The 22817-nt window shown below is 45.7% G+C and overlaps 1 protein-coding gene across 3 annotated transcripts in view; it reads left to right on the forward strand.

Moving 5' to 3' along the window:
• WDR17 (WD repeat domain 17) overlaps positions 1-22817 on the forward strand; it is a 2439098-nt gene that overhangs the window by 1468835 nt on the left and 947446 nt on the right. For all 3 annotated transcript variants that reach the window (XM_069631441.1, XM_069631439.1, XM_069631440.1), the window contains one exon: positions 1454-1609. In XM_069631441.1, coding sequence (XP_069487542.1) covers positions 1454-1609 — 156 coding nt within the window. The remainder of the gene's footprint in view (positions 1-1453; positions 1610-22817) is intronic.

Genomic DNA, 22817 nt, shown 5'->3' on the forward strand with positions numbered 1-22817 from the left:
AAAGCCGAAATAACAGAGGAAGAACTGACGACAGCCATTTCTCAGCTCCAAAATGGGAAAACCCCAGGACCCAATGGTTTCCCAGTGGAAGTATGGAAGAAAATTGGCACAGAGGAAGTGGCGCCTCATATGCTAAAAATGTTCTTGCATGCAAAGGAAAAAGGAATCCTCCCGCCGGACCTAAGGAAGGCCAGTATAGTGGTACTACAAAAGGAAGGCAAACCACCAGATGCATGCAGCTCCTATCGACCGATCTCTCTCATAAACACAGAGGCCAAAATACTGGCAAAAATACTGGTCAACAGGCTACAGACAGTGATACCCTCTCTGGTCCATCCGGACCAATGCGGCTTCATTCAGATTATACCACAAGGTGATGCCCAGAGAAAGCGACCAAGATATGGCAAAGATGGGAGGACAACTGAAGGCATGTAGAAAGGAGCCAAAAGCCTGCTGAACTGCTGAAAAATAACTAATCCAGGCAAACGAGATGAGCCCAAAGACTTATTAGGCGTAACAGTTTTTACAGCATTTGCGAAGAAGAGCCAAGTACCAAGAAGAAGTGTATACCTGTGTGTTTGAAAGTATCGATTAAGTGTTAATGTGTTTTTGTTTTGTCTTGTTTGTACCTATAAAATAATAAAATGTTTTATTTAAAAAAAATGCTTCTTCCAAAGTCTATTTTCTAGGCAATGGATTTTTCTTTTTCACTGAGCATTTGCATTTGCATTTTTATTACAATTACCTCCTACGGAATACTTAATGCGTATGGTACATTTTAAATGCACATTTTGAGTCGTATCCTGATAATTCTCTTCATGTGCATGTATATAACACTTTAATGCTCAATAAATATGACATAAACATTTTATTTGAGGTTCGACTTTTCCTCATTGTTCTCTCACTTTATGAAAAATGTGTATATGTCCGTCAAAATGTCTGCAAAAATCAGTGCCCCTCAGTCTACAGTTTGGAATGAAATGTCTAATGCCTAAATCTGGCCTGGTAATAGAATGTTTGTAATGAAAATTAATTCTGTTTGCGGTTTTAAGTAAATAAGGTATGCATTATAGACAGAATGATTCAGAATGATTGTTAAGTCTGACAGCCTGATATTCCAGCTGTGCACGCGTTATATATCTTTGTTCAAATGAAGAGAAATGTGTTCCATTTCTTTGACATAATCAGAGGAATTTGATAGGTAATAACCACACTAAATCTAAGGTTTATGTGTTTTATCATGCTTTTCTGAAACTATTATAATGGGGTGTAAAGATATATGCAAATAATGTCCTTTCCCGTAGTGATACACATTGTTTTCTTTTCCTTTAAGAGTTAATAGGCTCAGAACATAGACACTATAAAGATCTGCTATTGACCTAATTCACAGAATGATGAAATAGATGTTTTTATACACAGTAAATTAACTTTACATGTATTTTGCCTTCCACAGTCAAAAGCACAAGAACTAACAACTGTAAAGATGTCCAAGTTTGGTGGTGGCATTGGTGCCCCAAGCAAGGAGGAGAGACTGAAAGAGGCAGCAGAGATACATTTGCGACTGGGACAAATTCAGAGATACTGTGAACTTCTGGTTGAACTTGGAGAGGTAACTTTCCCAATATGAACACAGGAGTGTCAAACCCAATTGGGCAGGGGGCAGTTTGAATTCAAAGGTCACCCTTCTTAGGTCACATGGGCTGGCCTATGAAGACCATGCTAATACACAATGGGGGTCATTACGATCCAGGCGGTAAGTACACCAACTTTACCACCATGGTGTAAACTAAGTTTACACCATGGTGGATGGCGGATTTACCGCCCCATTCCAAGGTGAGTGGGGCGGTAAATCCCCATTTCCCATTTACCCTTCCCCATTCCCATTTTTGCCCCATAGGGCATAATGGGAGTGGGGAAGGCGCTAATTACGCCACCGTAAATTACTGTGGCGTAATTAGCACCAAGGCGGTTTAGCGCCATGGATGCTAAAAGCAGCCGTTAAAATTGGAATCAGGCGTTAAGGGTTAACGACAGCGTTTAACCCTTAACGCCTGAGTTGTAATGAGGCCCAATGATAGCTGGTTGATTTTTACAATGATGGTGTTGTGTAAACGTTTAGCCCAAATTTTATTGAGCCAGTGAGATGGAGAGCTTGAAATAACCTGCGGGCTTGGTGGGGAGGTGTTCCCTCCAAGATCATTTTATAATAATGGATCTGCATGGTGCATTTTATAGCCTGCATTTTAGGGGAAATTTGAAAATAAGCCAAAGGATTTAGAAGCGTTTATGTAGGTGAGCAAAGTATTCCAGTGCTTAAAGACAGTATGCAGGACGATTTACCCGCAGCAAATAACGGACGTTGGATTCACAGCAACAGTGTCTGATACAGGTACCACAGCCACACTGGCAAACATGTAAATATTCAATTATATGCCAGTGAATGTTTCATTTAATGCACAGCTACTGTACTTTAATCAGAATTGCCAGAGCATAAAATATCATTAGAATTAGATGCAAGTATTTCCTGTACCATGTAAGGAACCTAGAATCTGGTCACAGTTTGTTGCTCAATTAATGAAAGGTACTTTAAAAAAAATCCACATATCAATACAGGTGATAAACTACTACTACATTGGAAAACAAATGGGACTATACGCCAAAGCAACTAGCGCTAACCCTATGTTTTGCCCTATGTTACTAACTGACCAATGTTTGCCGATGTCACTTTCATTTGGCCACAGAATTAGCCCATTTCCCGGTGTTTTGTCAGCCTGACACTCCCACCCTGCACCCCGCCCCCCATGCACACACACCAGTGTCAAACATGCAGCCTGTGATAGTGCAATCGCGTTGGGCCAGAGGATGGGGCTAGAGGGTTCAGATGATGTGCATTTCTTAAATAGAGGATTATCTTTCTAAACAGACTCACAAATAGATTGTTTAAAGACCTAATAATTTAGGACTTTTCTCATCACCTAAACCTTCTTTAGTCCTTCCTACCAATAACTCTTTTATGGACCCAGTTTGGTCATTGAGTTCTCTGCACCTTGGAGGAAATCTTCCCACCTCTCTGTAAGATCTTCATTTTGATGCCAGCAAATTATTATTGTTAATATTATTAGAGTATTTATTGCGCACGGACATATCTTCACTAAGTAATGAAGCGCTAGTAATGAACCGCTTTACAAGTCATAAGGGGAAGTGCACAATGAGGGAATCAAAGATACAAGGGAGCAGTGAGCTAACAATGGATGAGGGGGGAGTGGGCGATTTGGCAGCAAGGGATTCAAGCAACCAATCGAGGAAACAGGGCGCAACAAATCCCACTGTCTCTGGTTAGGTGGGGTGTGTGTGTGGACCTATGTGTTAAGGAGGAACCATTCATTGAAGGGGAGAGTCTTCAGCTCCTTCCTAAAATGGATAAGTGGAGGGATGAATGATGTGTTGACAGGGAGGAGGTACCAGATCCTTGGGGTATAGGCAGAGAATGCTTGTTTTCTGGTTCTTTCCCTCCTTCACTGGTGAAGTTCAAGTCTACACATTTCCCTACTTCTGGTGGATCATAGGCCTCTAGAGATGCTGAGCTTGACAGCACGGTCGCTTGGGGACTTTAGGGTGATGGCCTTTAAGATAATGCAGCAGAATTTGAAGGTGATATATGCCTGCAGTTCGATAAGGGTTGAAGTGATGTGGTCAAATTTGCAGAGTGCTTTTGAAGAGTCGTGCTGCAGCATGTAGGACACATCACAGGGGTGTCAGGGTGATCTCCGGAAGGCCTTTCAGATGGGCATTGCCAACATACAGATGGGAGAAGACCTGGCTTGGACAGCAGATCTGAAGTTGTTTGTTCAGATGAAGGGCTGGATTCTTAGCAGGAGGGAAAGTTTGTACAAAGCCATTTGTGTCTTCCTTGCTATGTGCTCCTTGAAGGAGAGGTGTCTGCAATGTAGAACCACAGCCCTTTGGCACAGGTGGTCAGATAGGATGTGAATACCCCGAGGTTCATAGCAGAGAGCCAAGTCTGGATGTCAGGGGGTTCGGCCTTGTTGGTCAGCAGTGGGAATTTGGTCATGAAGGGGTTGAGCTTTAGGTACGCTCTGGACATCCAGGACTGGGTCAATGTAAGGCAGGTCTTGAGTCTGTGGATGTCTTTGATGGTTAATATGATGAAGTGAAGCTGCATGTGTTTTAGTGAATGTGGGTGTTGTTTGAAGTCAGGAGGGTACTGAGTGGTTCCATGTAAAAGTTATCATTGTGAGGCAGGCCTTCAGAAAAGAGGCTGGATCCCAAAGGACTACATTGACATTATTTGTGGTTGCTAATAAACAGGTGGTGCCCAAAGGGAATCATAGTAATGCTAATGTCTTTAATGTCGGCCGACATAACTGATCTACACCTTGTACAAATGGCGGCAGAGATCCATTCAGATTCTCTGCTCGAAGTAGTAACAGGTTCAAGAACCTGGGCCCATCATACATTGCAGTGCCTGAAACCCTTGAATGCGCAGCTTTAAAAGAAACTTGCGAGGAGGGCCTGCACATTGCAGGCAGATGCAGTTCTGCTTCATATGATGGATTCTCTTCATCTACATCATGGTGTTTGACCTTTTACAATTCTTTTGTCAACCACAGTTTAACGTCTTTCTCTTCACCTTGATATCAATGCCATTGCATATAAAAAGCCCCTGAGACATATTTATTTGCATAGGAATATTGGTATTTTTAGCTGTGCTTGTTATTAAAGAATACTAAAGTTGGGACCAGAACATGTTCAACATTATTGCCCGATAGCCAGATGTATACCGGGCTTAAACTGTCTGCATGCCAAGTTAAAGGCTGAGTGAAGCAATGGGCTTCAAAGGGGTCTCTGGTGCTGTTAACACCCGGTATATCCTTCTTATATGGTCTGCACGGCTATTAGCACCCAGACAAATACTCCAATTCTAATTTGCTTTCATAGGGAAGCATGCTATGCTTAAAATGTGAAGCGCTTAGAGCACAGTGTTATTCCTCACTATACAAAAAGGCCAAGATGGCCAACCTGGAAATAGGAAGGTAGTGCCATCAGCAAAGATGGAGCCCCTTTTCATTTCCCATGGAGAGGAGGGAGAGCTACATGACTGGGCATGGTGAAGTGGGCAGAGGCCAGACAAGGCTATCAGAAAGGAGCTAACAGATCTGCAGGACACTGATGTGAGGTACCGAGAGATACACAGGGGGAGGTGCAGGAAGGCTATCAATTCAGTCGCATTGTGGAACAATACCCCTGGTAAGTCTTGGCATTATGAACCATCTGATTGGCTGTGCCCCACAAACTGACTGCAAATGAAATAATTAAATATAGTGAATCTTTTCTCTACATCAAATTATCAGTGTAGATACAGCAATAGCCTGTATAAACATATGGAAAGAGGATTTACAACATATTGTGCAGCCATCCAACAAAACAAGTTAAGGGTTAAGCGTGACATATGTTTTTAGGATTATATTTCAGTGTTCACTTGTTATCTCAGGGAATTCATAATGCCATATTTATCAGTACATTTGCTTCACCGTGTTTCCTCATTTACATTCAGTTCATCACATGCCATAGGCCAGATAACACAAGCCCCGGACTGCACTAGTTCAGGCACTAGTTCAGGCTGCACCAGGTGGCACTAAGAATATACATCCCTTTACAAGAGGTGTAAGGCACTCACTCCAGGTGCACACTGTGAGGGGTCAGAAATGTGAGGCGGACAATTTGGTAAAGGTTTTTCAAAAGTAGCCATTTCATTAACTCATAAGGTTGTGCCCAACGCCTAACTATCCCTAAACTAAAGAGGATTTCCCTGCCTATCAAAATAAACTAAAGGAAAACACTCTAATAAAAGGAATCTGTCCCTCACACTTATAGATACATCAAACTCATCAAGGTAATGTATGGCTATTCGAATGTAACATAAATAACAGCTATAATCAGCAGAAACCTAATAACTGTGTATCCTTGTAACCTGGGTCAGATCCCCTTCCCCAGATTCAAATTAGGATTTTCAAAGGTTCAAATAAGAAAGTTCCTTTTTGTAGCCAAGTTCTGATCATAAAAGTTTTTATTACTCCAAAAGTCTTTCACTTGGGCTTTATCAAAATTTCAACCAGACCGAAAGTCTTTATCTCTCCACATATAGACAAAAGTTCAACACAACTTCTTAAGAAAACAAAAATACTTTCACAATGCTTCTATATCAACAACAATGTTTGCTCAGGATGATTCCATCACAATTTATAAAACGCTTTAGTGGTCTTGCCACATCTTCTTCTCCACAACCTTCAACAACAATGCAGTACTTCAATAATTTCTTCCTGGTCCACTAACCTGCCAAGGCTACCACTAAAAGATCCCTTTCCTGGTATACTCAACCTGCCAGGACAACATCTCCTAACACTACTATAAGTACTGTGTGATGAGGTTTACTTCAAACCTTTTAGAAAAGTCTTTCAACAATATTGAAATTCACAACTTCTTCTGGGAAGACATGATACACATTGGTGCTGTTTGTTCCATTGTTGTATTTGACATATGCAATGCAGGTTATGCTCCTCTCCTCCTTGAAACTTTCTACCAGGAGGGCTTCTCTCCTGCCACTCTGTTTTCCCACTTTCAGATCAAATAACTGCTGCCAATGTTTCTTTATTACTTTCTTTATTACACTTGACCCTCTTTGGCTTAGGCAATGCTTGTTCTATTGCCTCTTCCTCCCTCTGGCAATAATGGTTACAATCTTTCTGCAATAATGTTCTCTTGTCACTTTGCCAATGTGGATTATGTTTTTTGAAGTATTGCTCTGGCAATGGGGGTTATAGATAGCTTGGTTCCGTATTGCCCCCTCTGTGTGTTGGCAATAATGTTGGCCTTGGTAGCAATGATTATAAACCTTCTTTTCTTGACGTTTTACAAAGTTATTATTATGCCAATGTAACTTCCTTATATTAATTCGGTATTCAAAATTGTTATCAGCAGCCAACGGTCGATTACGGAGCGTACTGGGATTACTCGACAATGGTAAACTCACCGGTTTCTGCGTAAGGGTTGGCTCGATTCGCTGCCACTGCTTCTTCTGCCGCCTCCTGCACGGCAGACTGCTTTGGTCTGTTTCCAGAAGGCCGCGTGGATTGGGAAAGGAGCTTTTCTTGCTCCTAGTGCACTCTGGTGCTCGCCAGCCACTGGGACACAGCATGCAGAAAGGAGAGCCTCTCTAAGGGGAAAGCCGGTATGCAGTGATTTTAATGGTGGTGGGGAAAAAGTATGAATACAAAATAGAGGGGTTTGTGGGGGACCTGTTACGCTCACCTGGTATCCGCGGGGACGCCACCCAGCCCTGGTTGGATGATTTGCACTCTTGAACCCTCTCCCGGTCCCTTGGCAAGGCCTCTGGTTAAAGATGGGTCTGCAATATAGGAGAGCTGGATTCAATACCAGATTGTCTTTGTTTTCCCACCTCCCTTTGCCTCGAGCCCTTCCTCCCCCTTGGGCCTTCTCCTCACCTTAATATTGTAAAAGGTGGATTCTCTGTCCTGCTCCTCGTGGCAGGGTCGCGTAGATGTGGGGGGCAAGCATCGACCAAGTTACTTCACTGGTGCAAGCCCCCCTGTGGGAATCCAGGCCTGCTGTGACTCCGTAGGTTTGCTGCTTTACAATCTTTATATGCAGTTCTTATGTTCCTCTTAGTTTGAATAATAATGTCTTGCTTCTTTCCTTTTAGGTATGGAAAGGTATTTTGGTTTTGTCATGCAGTTTGAAGATGAGCATGGGCCGGTAGGCGAAAGCGCGGTGTGCGCGATGCTGTCCGGTGAGTAATGCGCAATGCGCAGCGCTGTTTCGCCTTTTATATTGCTAACCTGTGTCTTTTCTATCCTTGCAGGTTGTGATGTTCCTCGCTGAGCGCCGTAATGTTCCAGCAATGATACTGACCAGGAGAGGACTACCCAGGTAAGAATTGTGTGGCTTTCTTCATTCGGTAGGAAACGTGAGTAAACGCTTACTAATACTGTCTTTCTTTCTCCTCTTTCCAGGTTATGGTATTCCAGGATGCATGCGGTGCCGGATGATGGAGTTCGTACCTTCAGGTGAGTGGAACTGAAGTCAGCGATGGATTGAAGACAGGATACTGTTCCAGGTAAGTTTCATAGTGTTCTTTCTCTCTCTGCAGGTCCTTGGTTTCAGGTAAGCTGGCTTCAAAGAACTGGACACAGTGAGCGTTACGCTGCCCACAGCAGAATGTTCTGCTGTTTGGATGCGGTATAAATAGTCTCAGGTAAAGTAGTCCTGGTAGAACAGTCCCAGGCCTGCCACACCCAAAAGAATAGACCGCATAGCTCAGTTTCTTGTAACTGAGCTATGTGTGTGTCTCCATGTTGGCTAAACCCCCCCAAGTTAAATAGTCCCAAATAAATAGTCCCATTCTAATGTTGGTCTTCATGATGGTTATGAGCCTGGCGCCAAAGGCGCCAGGACTGACTCCAAGAGATTCTTGGATGAGGTTTTAAGGCCTTTGAACTGGCCCTAACTGGAAGGCTGACTTGCCAGTGAGGGCCAGGGGCAAGGGTCATGACAGACCCCCCCCAAAGACAAAGAAAAAAACATTATTTTTTTGTAGATGTTTTTGGTTAGTTGAAAATTGATATGTTGTTTTGTGATTTGTTAAAATCACATGTAACGGGGAAAGCCTGCTACGACATCGCTTCCCGCTGCGCAACCTCTGCATTTAAGACCATCTATCTTGGAGACCTTCTGAGGAACGACATCTGCTTCAAAGATAGCAGCGGCTCCGGTGGCTCAGTTTCCTTTCTTCTTCTGCTGCAACTGCGACTGCCAACCTCTGCAACTACTCCACCTCCTTGTTTTAATGGCCTGCACCTCAGGGGATCTTAAATATTCAAAGGTTCCGCTCAGGTGTGGGGCAACAGAACCACTAGACTGCATACTTCAGTTTAGTGCCTCTGGGGCCCTCTTCCTCACCCCAGTACTTAGGGTATTGTGGGACTTGAAGTCCCCAATGTTGATTACCTTTTTTATCAAAGGCATCAATTCTACAATAGGCCATTAACATTATAGGGCCTCTAGGGAAGTTACTAAAGGGGTTCTGGCAGTTCTCCGGACCCAATTCCCCTCTCATGTGATCCTCCCAAAGAACACCACCCCCATGGTCAGGTTCAGGAAGCGTCTGCCTTTCCCTGGCCACATGAGAAGGGTCCCGGGCTAGAGTTTTTGTGATAATCACCTCGGATTCATCACAACACACAGTGATTGGGAGTGGTGCAAAATTGTTTATATGTTGCTCACCACTTCCCCCCTCACTAATGCCGTCAGTGCTGCACTGCTGCGTTTACAGCATTCTCCAGCATTGTATCTTTCATGGATCCACATCCTTTGAATATTCCCAGTCATCAGGCTAGGAATCCTTGGTTACCTCAGTATTAAATTATGCCATGAAGAAAAAACAGCACTGTTTTGTATTCTAGACATGTCCTTTTGGGTGCATTCAGCCCCAACCAATAGGACGTGAAGTGCCTAGCCCCACCCTGGAGGCCATTTTCAGATTCTAACTGCACATCGTGCTGAGGGATCCTCTAACCCTCTTCTCCTGAGAATAAACCTATATCCAGCTTTAACAGAACTTTAATTCATCTCAAAACATCACCCTCCTCCAAATACAGATACGTTTTGTGCGCAACCATGGAAGGGAGATCCAAAAGTCTTTAAACCCTGTGAGAGTTGTGGCATTAACATTTTTTATGAAGGGGTCTGGCATGAGGAGTGAATATATTGCCTACACCTGAAGATTGTGAGATCTGCCAGAGCTTCAGTGCCAATAGGCACAGATGTCTGGTGTGCTAGCTTAGTGAGGGCAAGTATCCACCAAGAGAAGATGAGTCATTACATAGTGTGGTATTAAAGCCTCCCTGTCAGACCCTCACACCATAAGAGAGATAGATGAAAGGAGAAGCCTCCAGCCTTTTCTAGAAAGCAGAGGCCTGAGGAAATGGCCTTAACGGATCAAACAGCATGTTTGTCCGCAACCATGGGCCGTGGCAACAATAACTTTGTCAACAGCCGTGTCAATGCATAAGGCTATATCAACCACTACCTGATTGTCCACAACGAATCACTAGTCGACGACCCATAAAACATCCACGGTGCCATCCACAATATGGCCCACCACAGTCTCCTCGTCCACGGCACGTGGGTGGCACCCGTGACACCGACGACAGCATGATCATCTACGGCTTCATTGTCAACACACAAAAGACATCGGTCTACGATCCCGTCGTCGGCAACCGGGCAAAACCTGTCGACCATGCTGTCGACGGAACCAACCACGTCAACAGCACTGTCCTCACTGACATCACCAAGCCTGTCATCTACTGCAGAGTCATCATCGACGAAACAGAAAACAACATCATCGTCATGCCATGAACGGTCATCACTGAGGGAGAAGGGGCTGACCTTTTCATCAGGACCCACAAAAGTGCCACTAGCACTGTCTACTGGACAAAATCAGCAGCCAAAAGCCATAGTGTGGAGAAGCCTCCCAAAGACTCAGGGCAACCCCCCCATTGTGGTAAAGATCCCTGTGGTGTACGATCTAAGGAACACGAGGAGCATACTCCTGAGAAACCCAACTCACCCTCTCTATCGCCAGTTCCTCGATTATGCCGGACCAAATCCTGGAACACCAGATTTTTTGGACTTTGAGCAAGGGTATTCCCAGTCTTCTCTGAAGACGACTCAGATTCGCAGGGTCCACCACTGCCATAGCCTTCAGCCCCGCAACCACTACAACAGGGGCCAACACCACAAAATTCAGGCAACAATCCACAGATGCTGCTATTACAACAGGTATTAAGTTCTCTTCAAACTTTAGTGGCACAGTTGGATCAACGACTGCCAGTGGTGCCAACACAACCAATGTGCCCAGAACCGAGGCACAGGACAAGGCCACCTACAGCCAGACCAACATAAAGGTCTCCTGGTGTATCGTTAAGACTCTTTTAGAAGATCATGTTCTGTGCTTAAGCAGACACAAAAATCAAAAAGGGCATCTCGTACACCTACATCGACAATACGACCAAGAAGTTCCCTACATAGGGAACAGGAAGAAAGTGAACTACTGTTCACAGATACAGATGGAGACGCGAAAGATACCGACTCCACTAGGTCTCTCTCAGTTCCACACAATGATAATGGCATTGACTCCGTACCTGACGAACCACCTAAACAATCACCGCCCGACGAAGTTGGTGCTTTCCACACAATGATGACGAAAGCTTGCAAGGAATTTGGGCTGACGCCCTGAGAGGAAAAGGACTGTTTCCCCTTTGACCTAATGAATAAGAAGCGCAGTGGTCTTTATCCCAATATTAGATCATGTTTGGGAGGAGGGCCTACTTCTAATGAAGAAACCCTTTACGAGCCGGCACTACAGGTGAGGCTGGAAAAGAAGTTTAGAGCACCTGATATCTCTCCCAAGTTCTTAACAACACAACCACCTCCAGAGTCAGTGGTATACGCAGCAGCTGGGCGGCTGTCGCAAAGTCAAGACTCAAAGTGTTCGGTCCCAGCAGAGAATGAGAGCAGAAAGGCTGATCCTAGCCATAGGGGCAACCACAATCAAAGCTGCAAACTCCCTGGCGATTATGGTGCATTACAATTGAGAGATGGCTCCAATTCTGGAATGTCTACCAGAAGATTAGCAAAAAGAGGCACTAACCATCCTACATGAGGGAGAGGAGGCATCCAACCACACTATTAAAAATTGCGGTGGACATAGCAGAGACTGGATTTAAGCAAATGGAGCGGTCCTCTGCCGGCAAGCATGGATAAAGTGTACAGACTTTCGAAAAGACGTACAAGCTAATGTGCTTGACATGCCCTTCGAAGGAGACCAATTATTCGGCCCCAAGATTTATGAGGCTTTAAAAGCCATCGAAACAAATGCTCACACGGCCAGATCCCTCATATCACTGCAGTCCAGGCGTAATTCTCAGCCCTTTTGGGGAGCATCAGGTCGCTCAACTACTTCAGCCAGAAGAGGAAAATCTTATCAGAGAGGACACTATTATTTGCAGTGGTATCGAAAGTCATATCAGTACAAGTTGAAGGACTTTAAGGCCCCAAAGAAGGAGACCAGTGGTGTCCTCCCAGAATGTATGGCAACAAAAACAAGCCTGACTCACGGTACCCAGTGTCCTCCACAAAGCTACAAACTCAAATGGGATGCAACCCCCATAATCATCTAAAAAATTGGAGGGAGCTTACCACAGACGTTTGGGTATTAGATATTATTCAGCAGGGGCATGTTCTAGTATTCAGCAAAACACCACATCAGCTGCCCCCCGACACACATTGGCAACCTCATCTGCACTTCCTACGGGACGAGGTGAAAAAGATGTTCGTCAAACGGGCCATAGAAAGGGTCCCAAAGGATCAAATAGGCAATAGAGTCTACTCCTGCTTCTTTGTAGTACAAAAGCCAGATGGACCGTGGAGGCCTGTATTAGACATACGTACCCCGAACAAATCCATCAACAAACAAAGGTTCAGGTTGATCACGTTAACAAATGTCATCAAGGCAGTCCAATCTGAAGACTTTCTCGCATTGCTCGACCAACAGGACGTGTATTTTCATGTCCTGGTACAAAAGTCACACAGAAGGTTCCTAAGGTTCCCCATAGGAAACAATAACTACCAGGTCAGTGTACTGCCGTTTGGGCTCTGATCACAACCAAGAATGTTCACAAAGTGCTTGGCACCAGTGGCGGCCTTCTAAGAAGAAGGGGCTATCACATATATCCCTAACTAGACCATTTGTTGGTAAGGGCAATCATGAAACAGAAAGCATTGCAGGCTTTGCAACAGACCATGCACAGACTGAAGCGCCTGGATTCTCCATCAATTATGCCAAATCCTGCATAGTGCCTACTACCAATTTAGAATTCTTGGGGGTAGAGTTCTTTACCAGCAACGCCTGGGTTCGACCTTCACAAGGAAGAGCAGAGTCAGTCCATTCCTCAACTACTGGCCGTGTTCCAACCAGACAAATGCCTGTCAGTATGGAAGTACATGCAATGACTGGTAACCATGTCATTGTGCACTCCCATCATTCCTCATTGCAAGTACAGATAACGACACACCTAACCCACCAACTTCAATGGTTGGCGATCCATCACCATGTAACAAAGGGGATGCCCCTACACAAAATCCCACATTAGCATACATTAGTAACAGACACGTCCCTGATGGGATGGGGAGTGCACGTGGACGACCTGTGCGTAAAGGGGCAGTGGATGAACGAAGAATCACAGTTGCATATAAACGTATTGGAGTTAAAGGATGTATCCGAATCACTCAGTTCATTCCTGCCAGTGCTCAAGGGATCGGTGGTAAGTATATTAACAGATGAAAGCAGCACAATGTACTATATAAGGAAACAGGGCGGCACCCGATCCAGAGCATTATCAAAGGAAGTGCAAATGCTATGGTATTTGGCAAACAACAACCGTATCTCACTGCAAGAGTTTCACCTCCCAGGGACGCAGAACACAATCACAGATCGCCTCAGCAGAGCAGCAGATCAATGCCACGAATGGCAGCTATCAGACAAACAGCTGCCACAAGTATTAAAACAATGGAGCACACCCCCAATAGCCCGCTTCGCAACTCTAGCCAACAAGAAGTGTCATAGCTTTGTCAGCAGGTACCCACAGAAGTATTATATAAGAGATGCGTTTGTGCTCGCCTAGGAAGGAATGTTCAAGTATGCATTTCCTCTCACAGAGTTATGCAGATGCTATCGATGTATCGGTGCAAAATCTTTCTTATAGCCCCAGCGTGGCCCAGACAAGCCTGGTACTCGGATCTCCTTCACCTTGCCCGGGACCGTCCCATTCCACTGTGAGAAGCCCCAGACTTACTCTTGCAGAACAACAGGCATATCCTGCATCATGATCCAGGTTCCCTGAACCTCACTGCATTGATCCTGACTTGGTAGAGTTCGGCCACATGCAAATGCCACAAGATTGCAAACAAATCCTTCAAGCGCTAGGGAAGGGTCAGCTAACTGCTTTTACGGATATAAATGGATTTGCTTCTGTAGATGAGGCGACCATGAAAAGCTGGACCCATTCAACATCTCACTGCGCCGTCAGTTGCACTACCTACTGAAACTGGCGAAAGACAGTTTATCGCATTCCTAAATAAAAGTGCATTTAGAGGCCTGCTCACGATATAATAGACGAAATGGCCACAATATGATCTACAGATAAAGAATAATAAAAAACTTGCCCAGAGGGTTATTTAACACATACCCACCAACAAAAAGCTGCCGCTCCAGTGAGTTTAAATACAGTTTTAACAGCACTCATGAAACCGCTGTTCGAACCTGCGGCTACCGTTCACATTAAATGTGTGTCATGGAAGGTGGCTTTTCTTCTAGCATTGACTGTAAATACTGGACGGGATATCTGTACTTCTGCCTACTATATAGTCAGGTTAGAGGCACATAGCACCCCAGTCAAGGTTCTCGAATTGTAGTTATGGACAAGCAACCAAGGCTGAGACTAAAAGGAGGTGATTCAGTCTGGTTCTTAGGTACACTGAATCCTCAAGTTCCCCACAATGGGATGTCTACACACTATGCTATGTGATAACACAGTCCTTCTATTGAAGGATAAAAGGTCAGGTAGATATACACAAATAAATAAGACTCACTTTGTACTAGAAATCTAAACCAGTAACTTTACTTAATATATGCAGTTCTATGTAGTACAATGTAATGCACCAACTGCTGGCAGTTATCAAAAAGCATTTAAATTATTAGGTAAGGGTTGACTTCGTAAACATTACTGTAGAAAGGCAGGTAATAATTAGAACATGGGCAGAATGCTTTTTTAGTGTCAAAACTGCAATACTTTGTGAGGATCTCCTAAACCCGGGCAACCTGTAAGGAAGAGTTAAGGTGGACTTCATGTTGTATAATACAGCCTAGTAAAAATATGTTAAATAATATTCTGTTTCTATTTCTATAGATCCCACTACCCCAAAGTACCTGGGAAGCCACAGGAGAACAGGATCCAAGCCGAATCTGGGTCCCCTGATGAATCCTGAGGATGGAAGATGCCCTTCCTCGACACAGTACGTTAGGTGCCTTGGGAGGCTAAGTGATGGAGTTTCTCAGTTTCACTTGACGATGCCCCTTAGAGGATCTACCCCCCCTTCGAAGAAGGAACAACTTTGACGTCGGGGTCGGGGTCGAGCAGGAGAAGGGAGCCAAGCAGTGTCAGAAAGGCAGCAATGCAGGTCTGTCACAGTGGTCTCTGTATTGGGTTGTTATGCCGGCTGTGGATATCTCATGAAGATTCAACTTTCTGTGGACCTTCACAAGGCCTGGATGAACAAGATAAGTCATTTGGTGTTTATCAATGACTTTCAGGGGGCGACTGGTACAGTGGCAGAAATAGGTGTTCGGTTTTGTGATTTCGCAGTTCACCACTTTTCGGTTTTCCAGTGCTACAACGGCAGCACGGACATCAGGATGGCTTCTGGTGACCTTGACACGACCACCTGGACCCTCCAGAGGCTTTCTTTGTGGACTGGTGGCAGGAAACCCACCTTCGAACACTCCTCTGCAGAAAGCGACCCTGGATCGTCTCTTTTGTGGAAAAGTGGATAGATGTCGTGGCAACAGTGCCCCTTCAAGAATTCTTTGGATGGTTGGAACTTTGGCATCTCTGGTTGTCAGACAGCAATATGCCAGAGTACCCCCTCTTCTGGGCAATATTCAGCAGCTTGGCTTCCAGCAGTCACAAACACTTCTCCGGACTCTGGGCGACACAGATGGACTTCCTAGCTTCAAGATGTCCAGGTACTCCTCTTCTGGGCCCACAGAGATCCTTCCCCGCATGGCAGGCACACAGGACTGGCTTCCAGGACACTTCGGGTGAAGAGCTGCATTTGCACGATGCTCCGTTGTAGATGTGGGAAAAGGTCGCCTATCCAGGTCCTCTCTTGTTCAGTCCATGAATCAGCAAAGCAGCCTTTGGATTTCGGTGAAGAGTTGCAGCTGCAGACTTCTTCCTCCAGCTGGGCCCAGGATACAAGCTTAAGATGACTTCAGCTTCTTGCTTCAGGTTTCTTGTTTGAACCTCTGACAAGGAGGTGAGTGTGAGGTCCTCCGTTATACAAAACACTCCCCATTCACTGAGACTGATCCAGGCTCAGACAGTCAATCACACACGTGCATTCATGCAGGCAGCACCCAAGCAGGCTCACATGCATTCAGGCCATTCACACAAAACTAGAAACCCACAACACAAGAGGTAGATTGGTGGCAATGCCCCAGACTTTCAGAGCACTACACTGCATTCATTCCAGTTTCAGTCAGGGCTTGCTCAGGCATTGTGTCACACAACCAAAACCAGACACCCACACCACAGAATGCATATTGACTCCTCACTCCATTAATTCAGGCTCTACCGCAAAGATGTACCCACAACAAGCAGTCCTTGGGAAGGCTCCAGCCAGTCTGGCAGAAGGCAACCCCAAAGCCATATATGGTCCTTCCACCGAAAAGCCATTCAGAGGAAGGGAACAGAGCTAGGGCTTCTCTGGACTTTAAGAAGCAAGGGGGGGGGGGGGGGGGGGGTAAAGGAAACCAAGGGGCCATCTTACCTTTGTGTAGGAATCCATTGATTCCTATGGCAGGGCCTGGATAGCCACAAAATGGAGGATACCCAGAGCCACTTCAAGTCAGCAGGTAGCTGCCACCAGTCCATACCCTGCTCTGTGGCCTACACACAGTTGTCCAGAAACATACACTAGGAGTACAAGGGTGTACCCTTACCCATGTGTGCTCCGAGGGTACCCATGGGTACTGTTCACTAAAGGTTACAAAGGAAGAGCTGCACTTCCAAGGGTCCAAACTGCACTCCTGTGCAGGGGAACACACAGGAAACACCAACAGAGAAGTTGTAGGACAAGGAAGAGAAGGCCCTGTCCCTCCAAAAGCATTTCGAGCATACAGTCACCCCCCTACCCTCCAGACTGAGGCTAGGTTGAACTGATCTCCCATGAGATTGTCACCATCATCCAAACAGATAGTTTGTTTATATAGCGAGATCGTTTATTTATATAGCGCCTATACACAGTGTGTTTCAAAGCGCTGCAAGGCAAGGGAGGGAACAAGGGAAAATGCAATGACATTCTTACAGGCCATGAACAGTAAGAATGTGAAATTAACTATCGTACTCGCCTGACGACATTTCAGATAGTGCAAGAGCTAAGACATAGATAAGGAAGGGAGGGGAGACTGGGAAGGAAATGGAGACAGACAGACGACTACCGTACTAGGCCTAATGACATTTCTGGTAGAGCCGGAGAAAAATAGGTGAGGGAGAGGGGTGCAGAAAGGGAGGGGAGGAACAAAACAAGTGACTATCGTACTAGGCCTGACAACATTTCAGATAGTGCTGGGGGGGGGGAAAATAAGAAGTATGGGGAGGGGGTGGAAACAGACAGGGATGCTATCATACTCTTTCCTGGTCAATGCTCAATAGTGAAGTATAGCCCTTGCGGGCTGATGGACCACCTGAGCAGTTTGGGATTTTCCCCCTTTCATCTGCATAAGCCACGTTAAGGGCTTATGGTCAGTTTGGACCTTGAAGGTAGACCCAGTAAGGTAAGGTCTAAAACACCTAAGGTTCCAAACTATACTAAACCATTCCTTTTCACCACCTGCCCACCTAGGTTCTCTACCTTTCAGTTGCCTACTGGTGAAGATTATGGGATGCTGTCTCCCTTTGTTGTCCAACTGGGACAAGCCAGCTCAATTTCGTGTGTCACTGGCGTTAGTTTATACAATGAAGGGTTTGCTGTAGTCAGGAGCACAAAACACAGGTGCCATGCACAGACATTCCTTTAAGACCCTCTGACAGTCTTCAGTCCAATGAACCTTCCTAGGTTGCTTGAGTGATGTCAGAGCTGTCGGAGGGTGAGCTATAGTGCCCAGTCCACTAGCTTCTCAGTAATCGCCTCCAAGAAATGGAATGCTCTGCCCTTCATCTGAGATCTGAACAATCTTATTGGTCCGAACTCGCCGTTTGCCTGAGCCTGCGAACACCGATTCGTCCCTTTTTCACATGCTCATTTTACCTATGTAACCACTTGACTACGTAACCTTTAACCAGCGCCTTGATGCTCCTGAGCATAATGCTCTTTTTAAATGCAAAAATAAATAAATAAAATAATCTGCCATGAAGTTTCTGTAGTACCAAATGAGGCCCAAAGAAGATCTCACCTGGGTTTGAGTAGTGGGAGTCTCCCAGTCCTGTCCATATTGTACCTTACTAGGGAGAGGTTGGATTTGACCCCCTCCTACCCGATGACCAAGGTAAGTGACCTTCCCCTGGACTATCTGGCACTTGGTGGCCTTGATAGTGAGGTTGGACCTTTTAATGGCCTGCAACATCTAATCAAAGTGAATCAAATGCTCTTTCCAAGTGGAACTGTAGACTGCAATGTCGTCTAGAGAGGCCACACACAAAGCCTCTAGTCCACTCAGGGCAGGATTGACTCGCCTTTGGAAGGCGGCAGAGGCATTCTTCAACCCATAAGGCATGACGCTAAACTGGTAGTGCCCCTTGGGAGTTGGGAAAGCCGTTTTCTCCTTGGTGTGGTCAGTCAGAGCTATTTGCCAATAGCCTGATGTGAGATCAAAGGTGCTTATAAACTTGGTAGCACTTATGGTGTCCACAAGCTCCTCAGCCCTGTGCAATGGGTGAGCATGAGTCTTGCGGATCATTCTGAGTATGGAGGTAACCATGCCGCTATTAGCGGCATGGCTACCCCCATACCGGGTACCAGGTCCTGGTTCCTTGAATGAGGAATTATTGGGTCATTCCGACCTTGGAGGGTCCAGTAATTCCTCATTCAAGGAACCCATCCCCTTTCCCATTTGAGCCCCCATAGGGCTCAATGGGAATGGGGAGGATGCTAACAAATTAACGGGCCCATTGTTAGCATCCTGGTCTGCTCGCGGGACCCGCTAAGGACGCCTGGTTTTACCAGGCGTCCTTAGCGGGTTCCCGCGACCAGACTCGTAATAGGGTGGTAAGGGGTTGATGGCTCCGGCACCTTTACCAGCGCTGTTAACCCCTTACCGCCAAGGTTGTAATGACCTCCTGGGTGTCTGCATTTACTCCTCTGTAGTTCATACAGAACCTCCAATCTTTGGTACCTGCCTCCGAGCTGGCCTTGGGAACAAGGACCACAGGGCTGGACCATGGACTGGTTGAGGGTCCAATTACACCCAAATCTAACATCTTGGCGACCTCTGCCTGGATGTGGTTCTTTACATTGTTTGATGTACTATAGCATATGCTTTTGACAGGCACAATGTCACCAGTGTCAATTTCATGCCTGCACCATGAGATGAGGCCTCGTGTCAATGAAAACAGAGGGGCATATTGCTGTCGCAAAGCCCTGCAGGCTCTCTGCTGCTGTGATGTCAGATCTTGAGAGAGATGCACTCAAGGGATCGGTGGTAAGTATATTAACAGATGAAAGCAGCACAATGTACTATATAAGGAAACAGGGCGGCACCCGATCCAGAGCATTATCAAAGGAAGTGCAAATGCTATGGTATTTGGCAAACAACAACCGTATCTCACTGCAAGAGTTTCACCTCCCAGGGACGCAGAACACAATCACAGATCGCCTCAGCAGAGCAGCAGATCAATGCCACGAATGGCAGCTATCAGACAAACAGCTGCCACAAGTATTAAAACAATGGAGCACACCCCCAATAGACCGCTTCGCAACTCTAGCCAACAAGAAGTGTCATAGCTTTGTCAGCAGGTACCCACAGAAGTATTATATAAGAGATGCGTTTGTGCTCGCCTAGGAAGGAATGTTCAAGTATGCATTTCCTCTCACAGAGTTATGCAGATGCTATCGATGTATCGGTGCAAAATCTTTCTTATAGCCCCAGCGTGGCCCAGACAAGCCTGGTACTCGGATCTCCTTCACCTTGCCCGGGACCGTCCCATTCCACTGTGAGAAGCCCCAGACTTACTCTTGCAGAACAACAGGCATATCCTGCATCATGATCCAGGTTCCCTGAACCTCACTGCATTGATCCTGACTTGGTAGAGTTCGGCCACATGCAAATGCCACAAGATTGCAAACAAATCCTTCAAGCGCTAGGGAAGGGTCAGCTAACTGCTTTTACGGATATAAATGGATTTGCTTCTGTAGATGAGGCGACCATGAAAAGCTGGACCCATTCAACATCTCACTGCGCCGTCAGTTGCACTACCTACTGAAACTGGCGAAAGACAGTTTATCGCATTCCTAAATAAAAGTGCATTTAGAGGCCTGCTCACGATATAATAGACGAAATGGCCACAATATGATCTACAGATAAAGAATAATAAAAAACTTGCCCAGAGGGTTATTTAACACATACCCACCAACAAAAAGCTGCCGCTCCAGTGAGTTTAAATACAGTTTTAACAGCACTCATGAAACCGCTGTTCGAACCTGCGGCTACCGTTCACATTAAATGTGTGTCATGGAAGGTGGCTTTTCTTCTAGCATTGACTGTAAATACTGGACGGGATATCTGTACTTCTGCCTACTATATAGTCAGGTTAGAGGCACATAGCACCCCAGTCAAGGTTCTCGAATTGTAGTTATGGACAAGCAACCAAGGCTGAGACTAAAAGGAGGTGATTCAGTCTGGTTCTTAGGTACACTGAATCCTCAAGTTCCCCACAATGGGATGTCTACACACTATGCTATGTGATAACACAGTCCTTTTATTGAAGGATAAAAGGTCAGGTAGATATACACAAATAAATAAGACTCACTTTGTACTAGAAATCTAAACCAGTAACTTTACTTAATATATGCAGTTCTATGTAGTACAATGTAATGCACCAACTGCTGGCAGTTATCAAAAAGCATTTAAATTATTAGGTAAGGGTTGACTTCGTAAACATTACTGTAGAAAGGCAGGTAATAATTAGAACATGGGCAGAATGCTTTTTTAGTGTCAAAACTGCAATACTTTGTGAGGATCTCCTAAACCCGGGCAACCTGTAAGGAAGAGTTAAGGTGGACTTCATGTTGTATAATACAGCCTAGTAAAAATATGTTAAATAATATTCTGTTTCTATTTCTATAGATCCCACTACCCCAAAGTACCTGGGAAGCCACAGGAGAACAGGATCCAAGCCGAATCTGGGTCCCCTGATGAATCCTGAGGATGGAAGATGCCCTTCCTCGACACAGTACGTTAGGTGCCTTGGGAGGCTAAGTGATGGAGTTTCTCAGTTTCACTTGACGATGCCCCTTAGAGGATCTACCCCCCCTTCGAAGAAGGAACAACTTTGACGTCGGGGTCGGGGTCGAGCAGGAGAAGGGAGCCAAGCAGTGTCAGAAAGGCAGCAATGCAGGTCTGTCACAGTGGTCTCTGTATTGGGTTGTTATGCCGGCTGTGGATATCTCATGAAGATTCAACTTTCTGTGGACCTTCACAAGGCCTGGATGAACAAGATAAGTCATTTGGTGTTTATCAATGACTTTCAGGGGGCGACTGGTACAGTGGCAGAAATAGGTGTTCGGTTTTGTGATTTCGCAGTTCACCACTTTTCGGTTTTCCAGTGCTACAACCGCAGCACGGACATCAGGATGGCTTCTGGTGACCTTGACACGACCACCTGGACCCTCCAGAGGCTTTCTTTGTGGACTGGTGGCAGGAAACCCACCTTCGAACACTCCTCTGCAGAAAGCGACCCTGGATCGTCTCTTTTGTGGAAAAGTGGATAGATGTCGTGGCAACAGTGCCCCTTCAAGAATTCTTTGGATGGTTGGAACTTTGGCATCTCTGGTTGTCAGACAGCAATATGCCAGAGTACCCCCTCTTCTGGGCAATATTCAGCAGCTTGGCTTCCAGCAGTCACAAACACTTCTCCGGACTCTGGGCGACACAGATGGACTTCCTAGCTTCAAGATGTCCAGGTACTCCTCTTCTGGGCCCACAGAGATCCTTCCCCGCATGGCAGGCACACAGGACTGGCTTCCAGGACACTTCGGGTGAAGAGCTGCATTTGCACGATGCTCCGTTGTAGATGTGGGAAAAGGTCGCCTATCCAGGTCCTCTCTTGTTCAGTCCATGAATCAGCAAAGCAGCCTTTGGATTTCGGTGAAGAGTTGCAGCTGCAGACTTCTTCCTCCAGCTGGGCCCAGGATACAAGCTTAAGATGACTTCAGCTTCTTGCTTCAGGTTTCTTGTTTGAACCTCTGACAAGGAGGTGAGTGTGAGGTCCTCCGTTATACAAAACACTCCCCATTCACTGAGACTGATCCAGGCTCAGACAGTCAATCACACACGTGCATTCATGCAGGCAGCACCCAAGCAGGCTCACATGCATTCAGGCCATTCACACAAAACTAGAAACCCACAACACAAGAGGTAGATTGGTGGCAATGCCCCAGACTTTCAGAGCACTACACTGCATTCATTCCAGTTTCAGTCAGGGCTTGCTCAGGCATTGTGTCACACAACCAAAACCAGACACCCACACCACAGAATGCATATTGACTCCTCACTCCATTAATTCAGGCTCTACCGCAAAGATGTACCCACAACAAGCAGTCCTTGGGAAGGCTCCAGCCAGTCTGGCAGAAGGCAACCCCAAAGCTATATATGGTCCTTCCACCGAAAAGCCATTCAGAGGAAGGGAACAGAGCTAGGGCTTCTCTGGACTTTAAGAAGCAAG

Source organism: Ambystoma mexicanum, chromosome 6q, assembly GCF_040938575.1.
Source record: "Ambystoma mexicanum isolate Mex_15411 chromosome 6q, UKY_AmexF1_1, whole genome shotgun sequence".
Taxonomy (NCBI): Eukaryota; Metazoa; Chordata; class Amphibia; order Caudata; family Ambystomatidae; genus Ambystoma; species Ambystoma mexicanum.